This window comes from Bos javanicus, chromosome 11 (genome assembly GCF_032452875.1).
Source record: "Bos javanicus breed banteng chromosome 11, ARS-OSU_banteng_1.0, whole genome shotgun sequence".
Taxonomy (NCBI): domain Eukaryota; kingdom Metazoa; phylum Chordata; class Mammalia; order Artiodactyla; family Bovidae; genus Bos; species Bos javanicus.
Window position 1 is genome coordinate 95,245,742 of NC_083878.1, and position 8,727 is coordinate 95,254,468.

Consider the following 8,727-nt stretch of genomic DNA (forward strand, 5'->3'; position numbering starts at 1 on the left):
TCGCGTGTCCTGGGGCCACAGAAGTGGGTCAGACCAGGCACCCGTCCTCAGGAGTCTGCAGATCTATGGGGACTCGGGCATGGACACAAACAGCCACCACCAGGGGACTGAGTAAGCGCTGGGAGGGAGGACAGTCCAAGGAGAGCCCACCCTGCCCCTCGGCCTCCCTGCTGCCTCTAGCACCTCTTCCTGTGGTCTGCGACTAGTGCTCCAGGGTCCTGGTCCATGCTATCGTCTCCCCCTGGGCCTTGGGGACTCGCTGCCCTCTGCCGACAGGCGTGGGACTGGAGACAGGAAAAACAGGTGGTGGGGGAAGCAGCAGACAGCTCGGGAAGGATGGGGATCGCGCCCGGAGTGGGGCCGGGAGAGTGAAGAAAACCTGGGGTTCCCACACTCTTTGCAAAGAAGCACGGCTCCCGCAGACGTGGCAGGGCTGAGCAGCTGGGGACACAGACGGACACGGAGAAGCCCTTACGGTCGGCCCACTTAACAGAGAGACCCTGCCCAGGTCTCTCCACCCTGCCTCAGAGTGGGGAGGGCAGCAGTTTCCTGTTGCTATGGCAACTGCTCCAGCTCCATCCCTGCCCGTGGCCCTGCAGCCACAGGGCCAGAGCCGCCCTCACAGCCCTCGCTGCCTCCCTCTCAGGGCAGGTCCCTTCCTCTCTCGGTGTCTCGTTACTTGTCTCTGAGTTTTCCCTGAGATTCCTTCTCTGTCTCTCGGGCTCTGTCTCTGCCACAGTCTCCTCTCCCTGTCCCCTTTTCCTCTGGCGTGGGTCTTACCTGGCTCCTCTGGGCCTCTCTCTACATCTCCCCTTCCGTTGGGCTCTGACCCTGTCTCTTGGTCCCTTCCCCTGCCTCTCCCTCTCTCTGGGTCTCCCTCTCAGGGTCACCCCTCTGGCCCCCCACCCCCAGCCAGCCTCAGACCTTCAGGTCTGGTGAAAGGCTGTCTTGTGATGGGTCAGAAGGCATGAGACCTGAGCCCGCTCTGATGTTCCCGTGACTGTCTCAGGGCAGCTCCCAAGTCAGCTCAGAGCCACGTTCTCTGAGTCCTTCCTGGATGCTTCCCTCTCCAGGCCTGGCCTTTCCCTCTCCTCTCTCTTCCGTCATACCTGCTGTTTCTCCGTGTCGCACTCTCCCCGCTCAACCTCCAGCCTCATCGCTTTCTCACTGTCTTGGGGCATAAACTGGGCAGGACCTGCCCCAGGTGACCAGGGAGCAGGGATGGGGCTGGAGGGATTGAAATCTGCCTGGACTCATTTATTTGCTTTTGGGGGTGATTTGTTTCCGTCTGGCCTCTCTGCCAGGTTTTGTGCTGGAAGAGCAGAGCCTCAGTCTTGTGACAGGTTGGGGCTCACACCTTCCGTGCCTGAGGGTCTTGTTGGAAGGCCTAGACAAATGGAGACAGGCCTCAGTTTCTACATCTGTATAAAGGGAATCATAATCTCCACCTCATGAGATCACTGTTGGGTTCCATTGAGATGATATTTGCAAAGACCAAAGCATAACCTGCTGCAAGATGGTTTCATTCAGCCATTCAGCATGTTCTTCCCCAGTGCCTCCCCTGTGCCCGAGCTGGGCTGCATGCTGAGACCATGGTGGGGCACAGGATCAAAGAAACCACCCTTGGAGGTCTCAGCCTGGGGGCGCAGACAGACACCAGAGCCACACAACTGCAGTACGGTGCGATTGAGACTGAGAGGCACAAGCGGCAGTCAGGGTCGTGTGGGGAGGCAGGGTGGGCATTCCCTGGAGGCAGTGGTGCTCAGCGAATGCCTGAATGCTGCATGGAGAGAGGGGAATAAAGTTTTAAGTTAGGGGAGCACAGTGGAATCAGATGGAGGGAGACATGGGGTCAGGGGAGCTGGTGAGAAATGGCGCAGGAGGGAACATGGGGGCCAGACCATGCAGGGTCCCCAGAGCTGGTGTGAGGAGCTCAGACTTCCACCCAGGCCTGGGAGGATGTTAGACAGGTTGCTGGTGTGGTTGGATTGGAGTGAATGTTTGGGTGTGAGGAGTGGCGCTAGTGGTAAAGAACCTGCCTGCCAATGCAGGAGACATGGGGTTGACCCCTGGGTTGGGAAGATTCCCTAGAGGAGAGCATGGCAACCCACTCTAGTATTCTTGCCTGGAGAATCCCGTGGACAGAGGAGCCTGATGGGCTACAGTCCATGGGCTCACAAAGCGACTTAGCACAAGGACTGAGTCAAAGGAGATGAGATGGGGGACGCCGTGCGGAGAGCTGCAGGGAGAGTACCGGCCGGGTGTGTTGGGCTGGGAGCCCCCTGGGTCTGGCTTAAGGGCAGCGTTGGGGCTGGTAGCGACCCAGTTGGTGCCTGGGAGCTGTGGAGAGTAGTAGGGCTCTGGGGCTCCAGTTCTCAGCCCTGGGAAGCTAGAGGGCCTCAAGGAACCCCACATTACCTCACCTGTGTTCCCTTGTCTGAGCCTCAGGGGAGAAACTGTTGCCTTTTGCATCGTCCAAGTGGAGGGTGAGGGAGTCCTAAGCTCCACCAGCCACCTGCAGGTGGAGGCCCACACTTAGGCCTGGGACACATTGCTCTGTCCCCACCCCCGGCCCCAGGACCCTCTCCATCAAATGGGGAGAATGAACCTCCCTCCACCCCCTGCCATGGAGCTGCTGTGAGGGTCAAGCATGCTGGTGCTTGGTGAGGGGCCAGGGCTTTGTAGTCCTAGAATGTGTGGGGAGGAGCCGCTGTGACTCCGCCTTCACACACAGCAGGAGGCAAGTCCTGGCCGCATCCCGACTTCCCAGATGAAGAAACAGAGACTCAGAGAGGCATTCAGCTAGAGGAAAGCTGAGTGCCAAAGAATTGATGCTTTTGAACTGTGGTGTTGGAGAAGACTCCTGAGAATCCCTTGGACTGCAAGGAGATCCAACCAGTCCATCCTAGAGGAGATCAGCCCTGGGTGTTCATTGGAAGGACTGATGCTGAAGCGGAAACTCCAATACTTTGGCCACCTGATGCGAAGAGCTGACTCATTGGAAAAGACCCTGATGCTGGGAAAGACTGAGGGCAGGAGGAGAAGGGGATGACAGAGGATGAGATGGTTGGATGGCATCACCAACTTGATGGACATGAGTTTGAGTACACTCTGAGAGTTGGGACAGGGAGGCCTGGCGTGCTGCAGTCCACAGGGTCCCAAAGAGTCGGACACGACTGAGCTGAACTGAACAGTCAGGATGTAGTGAGGTCCCTGCCAGGTCTGCTGTTCCTGGACCTCACTTAGCCTTGGAGCTTCAGGAGGTGGTGAGGCCGTGAGGACAGGGCAGGTCAGGGGGTGGGGCGTGGAGGGATAGAGGGCAGAGAGGCTGCCTGCTGACCCAAGACTGAAGGCATGGGATCCGGCAGGGCCAGGCCCTCCTGGTTCTTTTTACCATGGAATGCCACAACTGCCCACTCCCCATCCCGGGTTGGCGGACAGGGCAGGACTTGTGTTCACTGGCCAGTGTCTCTAAATGTCTCTGGGGCTGCCTGTGCTGTGGTGCCAGGCCAGGCAGTGGGAGATGGGGGCCTCCCAGGCGGTCACCCACCCTCACCCTGGGTCTGTCCCCAGGGGCCGTACATCTTCCTGGTCTATGCCGCCTACAACGGAGAGGTGAGTCCGGGGACCCAGGCTGCTGCTGGGGTGGGATGTGGATGGGGGTGGGTAGGGCTTACTTGTTGGGGGCTCTGCACCCAGCCCGTGGTGGTCGGGGAAGGGTCCCAGCCCTGCCCCTGCCCCATCCTCCAGGTCCGGAGCGCCCTGCGGAGGATGACTGAGAAGAAGGCAGCAGAGGCATTCACGGTGGGCAGGCCTGGGGGCCAAGGGGCGGGAGGTCCTACCTCTGGCAGGGATCCCAGCGGTGATGCCCCTTCCTTTCAGGCTCGCTCCAGTCCCACGGGCCCGGGGTTCCACTCTAGACCCTCGTGTCCCTGGGAGGTGGCCAGGGATGACCCCAGAGTCTTGGCTCCACCCCAGAGACACCTGGCTCTTAGAGGTAAGACCACAACCACCCTCCAGTCCAAGTGCTACCCGGTGCCCCAGCCTCCCCAGTGCTCAGCCCAAGCATCTGAAAGACAAGGAGACAGGCCCAGGGAGTCCTGTGGCTGCAGGGCCTGGGGGTGGCTTATAAAAGGCTCCTTACCTCCTACCACTCCACCACCAGGCAGCAGGGGTCCCTGGGGCCCAGCCCAGAGGCAGAGCTTGCCAGAGTTGCCCTCCCTGGGTCATGCAGCAGAGGTGTGTGGGGTTCCTGAAGGCAGGTAGATGGATGGGGTTCGGCGCCCTGAGACAGGGCATGGGTTGAATGACTTCAGGGTCAGGCCAGGAATTGGTATCCCAGCTCCTACTTCCCCTGCTCTGCGCCTTTGGACGAGTTACTTTCCCTCTCTGGGTCCTGGTTTCTTCAGCGCTAATTTACAAGGTGAATTTTTGACTGGATTCTTAAAGAGTTTTTTTTAATAATGAGGTCCCTGTTCAGGGTAGGGGAGCAGAGAGAGACAGCCTCCTGCCTCGGTCTCCTACAGGTTCACCTGCTCAATTGTCTTCCCCCTTCTAGGAACCCATGGCCCCAGGATCCCCACAACCTTCTCCTCCATTGCAGAACCCGAGAGACCGGTGAGGCTGGGTCAGGGGTGGCAGGGCTCAACCAAGGGGCTGGCAGTTGTGACCAGAAGGGTTAGGGAAACCACAGGGATCAGCATGGGGCTGGGGTGGGGGCTTCTCCTGGGGACCCAGGGGGCCTCCTCCGTCAACTCCTAGACTGAAGGGTGCTGGGAGCAGCTGGCAGAACCTGAATGCCAAGGCCCCTGGGGGTGGAGCAGTCATCTCCAAGGTAGCCAAGGGCCCCCAGAGCCAGAGGAGCAGAAGGAGAGGGGGACCAGCCCCTGATGGGCCTCCTCTGTCCTCAGGCCGTGGAGCTGACAGCATTCAAGGCTTCAGGTACGGCTCCCACACCCCGGGTGGGGTGTCCCCCTTTTTCCCTTGGTGCCCGGACAGTCCCTCAGCCCCACTGTGTGGAAATGGAAGTGATTTGAGAAGCAACCCCACCCGGCCTCCCACAGTTTGAGAGGCTCTTCCTGTCTCATTCTGCTCCTTGTTGGTGCCTAAAATTCCCCCACTAGCGCCCGGTGGGCTCGGTCAGTGCTCTGGGGAAAGGCTTTCTTAGGGAGTAAGTTTGGGACCCCTTCCCTGGCCAGTGCTGCTGGGACGGCAGGGAACCATTGGCCTGCCTTCCTCTGTGCGCCCCACGCCCGCCGCCCCACTTCACCCACTCTTAGCGCTCTGGCCAGATGCCTGATGGTCTGAGAGTTCTTCCAAGCCCAACGAGGAGCAAGTACTTTCCCCAAGGCCTCAGTTTCCCCATTGGACAGCTGATGGGGACGTGATGGAGTGGGGGGTGGGGGCCTGTGGGTAGCAGGGCAGGGCCGGGGCCACCTGCTCAAGGAGCACTTATCCTGGTCCGAGGGAAGCCCCTGGGGACCGTGGTCCCTGGCCTCCCACAGTCTTGAACCAGAGACAAGCCTCTGAGGGGCCGACTCAGCACTGCCCCGCCTCCGAAAGCTCGGGGTTCTTTCCAGCCAGGTCCAGAGGCAGGTCTATGGAGCTATCAGTGGGGCTGAGCTCTGTGCTAAACCTGGGCATCTGGTGGCTCCTTTCATGAGGTGACTGGGGAAAACGGGTGTGGTCACCCTCCCATTGTGCCGCTCAGAACGCTGAGGCACAGAGAGGAGCCCTTGACGAGCCAGGGGTCGGGCCCCCACCCCCACAGATGAGGACACTGAGGCAGCAGGAGTCACGTGGGGGTAAGCCTAGGCACATCTGAGCCTGGGTCTGTATGACCCCAAACTCCCAGCCGACCTGCGTCCAGGCGGATGTCCCAGTCCTTCCGTGTCTCAGCTTCCCCTTCTGCAAAATGGGCTGGAGGCGCCCCCTGCAGGCCTGCCGGGAGGGCGCAGGCGTCCTGCAGATGGGGGGCGTGCTGAGCAGGCAGAAAGGCACCCCCCACCCCAGCCTCCCCACCCATCACCCCGCTACACACCTCGGCTCCCAGCCCCCCAGCACCCGCCCCCGCAGGCGCAGCGTCTGTGGGAACAAGAGAGCGGCAGAGGCGCCTCTGCGCTCAAGTGACAGCGCCTTTGTCTCCGCTGAATGGGTGCGTTGCTAAGGCCCCTCGTAGCAACAGAGCCGCTTCCACCTCGGCCTCGGAGGGACCCCCATCCCGCTCCGCCCTCCAGATGCCCTAGGGCCCCCCACCCCACCACGCGACCCACTCAGGTGGCCCGAGCAAGAAGTGCAGGGAAGTGAAGGCTGCCTGCTGGGTATCCCTCCCAGGCCTGCTCCCGCCCCTCCCGAAAGCGCCTGCTGCCCCCCGCCACACACACACCCCGCACCCCGGCATTGCAGGTGTTCTCCGGAGGGAGAAACTGAGGCTCGGAGAGAGGCTGAGGGAGACTGCCAGGGTCACCCAGGCCAGAATCTCACCCAAAGTCTCCCCCAGCCTCAGTTCCCAGCCCTCTCCCCATCTTGGAAGGGTGGGGCCCCATCTTGCTTCTCTGCCAGCCCAACCCACAGGGTACACTTGCCTCCCAGGTTTCTAGAGACAGTGCATGGGGATTTTCCTGCAAGCTCCTCTTGGGGACCTCTGAAAGCCCACTGGGGGCCCCTGCCGACCTGCGTGTGGACCACCACCCTCTCCCAGGGCCTCAGCCTCTCCCTCCTGCCAGGGGAAACTTGGCCCCAGAGCTCCCGTGTACCCCGCCAGGTCCCACGGCTCTGTCCCCAGCTTTCTGTCCGTGACCGCCCCTCCCCTCTACCCTGCCCCTCCTGCTGCGAAGTTCTGACAGCCCCCTGGTGTCTCTGGTAATAAACGGTACTGTAGTGACCTTTCCTTCTTTGGGGTCACCCTGGCCTGGGGAGGCAGATGAGACGCCAGGCTCCCTGGGAGGAGGGAGGAACAAGCTACTCTTTGACTTTTCGACTCAAGATGGACCCCATTTCACCATCAGGGTAGGTGTGGCCAACACTAATTAGCACCTACCTGTGTACCTGGCTGGTGCTGAACCTCAAACCACCTCAGAGTTACCTCAGCCCTGAGACCACCATCACCCCTATTGTACAGAGAAGAACTCTGACGCTCGGGGAAGATCTCCATGACTCATACCTGGGTCTCCTAGGCTGGGTGACATAGAGGTGAGGGGTGGCAGTCGTTGTGAGTAGGAGCCATCCAGGCAGCCTGCTCAGAGGAGACACCACGGCAGGTGGGGTAGCTTCAGGTCAGATGTGTCAGGGCTGCGAGAGGACTTCCAACTCGGAATCTGGCTATGGGTCTAGGTCTTGGCATCACTGATTCTGTGGCCTCGGGCAAGATTCTTCTCTGAGGCCTGGTCTCCTCGTGGGCGGAACCAGTTTCAGAGCGAAGGTGAGCAGGAATGGTGAGGGCTTGGCACCTGCGTGGGCCCCAAGGTAGGGGCTAGGTGAAGGAGAGGCCCAGGGTCTGGTCTTGGGGTGCAAGGCTGTTAACAGCATCCTGCTGACCTCAGCTTGACTCCAGCACTTCTTGGGCCAGAGGCCATGGCGCAGCTGAGGGGCATCAGAGCATCCGCTGGGTGGAAGCGGGGAGGCAGCCATTCCCCATGCAGGTGAGTGGAGGTGGGGTGGGGCTGCATGAGAAGAAGCCCGAGACCCAACAAGGTACAAGCTGCTCCCGGTTCCCTCTGTGACCTCAGGGTCACTTTCATCCTGGGCCCTGCCTGCATTGAGTCTGAGATAAAAATCTATTCAGGGTATAGTTAACCCACCGCACAACACAGGGGTATGGGTATTTCATTCTGGGGCTGGGGTTTGAATTCCTGGAAGCCTAGTCCATCATCTGCAGAATGGGGGACATCAGACCCACTCCGCAGGGACATGGAGCCATCCTGTGTGTTAGTCCCAGTGCCCAGCATGCAAGGCACTCAGGAAAAGTTGGCCATTGCCAAAGAAGGATGTGACAGAGAGCATGGACACACAGACCCTGCAGCCCAGGGGCGGCGATGTCTAAGGTTCCGAAGGTCCCAGGCAGAGAGAGAAGACAGCAGCCTCGGTGGGGAGGAGTATAGTTCCTGCCTGCCCAGGGAGGATCCAGCAGGACCCCAGGAGGAGTGGCGGGCCGAGCATCACTGCTGAGGTTCACCACCAGGGCACTCAGCCTGGCCTGTTAGGCAGAGCCTGCTGCCCACTAATGTGAGAAAGGACTGAAGGGGCCAGACCCTGGAGAGGAAGCAAGAGGGTGGCGCTGAACTGGACGGGGCACCTGGTAGCCCCCACTGCCGTATTTGCAATATCCTGACTCTTCACTCCCCTCCGGAGTGCCTCTGCCTCCCCACACACTAATCATATGGGTGGGGGTGGGAGGGTGGGGGCGGTCAGGGCTGGGAACCAAGGCGTCCTTTCCAGTCTCCGCACCCCCTGCTCCACTTCCTCCCCCCAACACATTGTCTTTGCTCTTTAGCCAAAATAACCTCTTAGGTCTCCAAGGGCTTCCCTCATAGATCAGTTGGTAAGGAATCCGCCTGCAATGCAGGAGACCCCGGTTTGATTCCTGGGTTGGGAAGATCTACTGGAGAAGGGATAGGCTACCCACCCCAGTATTCTTGGGCTTCTCTTATGGGTCAGCTGTTTAAGAATCTGCCTGCAGTGCGGGAGACCTGGGTTCGATCCCTGGGTTGGGAAGATCCCCTGGAGGAG

General features: G+C 60.4%; 1 protein-coding gene and 1 long non-coding RNA gene across 11 annotated transcripts in view; one reads left to right on the forward strand and one right to left on the reverse strand.

The window, feature by feature from the left end:
* The window catches only part of ADGRD2 (adhesion G protein-coupled receptor D2), a 29,215-nt gene extending 22,327 nt beyond the window's left edge, over positions 1-6,888 (forward strand). Inside the window, exons 21-24 of one of the 6 annotated variants that reach the window (XM_061431280.1) lie at positions 3,574-3,997; positions 4,559-4,617; positions 4,911-4,941; positions 6,592-6,888. In XM_061431280.1, coding sequence (XP_061287264.1) covers positions 3,574-3,997; positions 4,559-4,617; positions 4,911-4,941; positions 6,592-6,599 — 522 coding nt within the window. In that variant the 3' untranslated portion in view covers positions 6,600-6,888. Of the gene's footprint in view, positions 1-3,573; positions 3,998-4,558; positions 5,280-6,591 lie in introns of those variants that run through there. The other 5 variants (XM_061431282.1, XM_061431278.1, XM_061431279.1 and 2 more) reach the window with 5 other exon arrangements.
* LOC133256473 (uncharacterized) lies at positions 1,237-8,345 on the reverse strand. Of its 5 annotated transcripts, XR_009739225.1 has the most exons (6): positions 6,041-6,598; positions 5,860-5,962; positions 4,145-4,285; positions 2,424-2,515; positions 1,507-1,780; positions 1,237-1,387 (listed from the first exon to the last, which is right to left on the reverse strand). It is a non-coding gene; the product is annotated as an uncharacterized LOC133256473 (long non-coding RNA). The 5 variants fall into 5 exon arrangements; XR_009739227.1 differs by lacking the exon at positions 6,041-6,598 and adding an exon at positions 7,163-8,345 and having other exon boundaries at positions 1,237-1,780; XR_009739228.1 differs by having other exon boundaries at positions 1,237-1,780; positions 4,145-4,252.
* Positions 8,346-8,727: the final 382 nt, after the last annotated feature.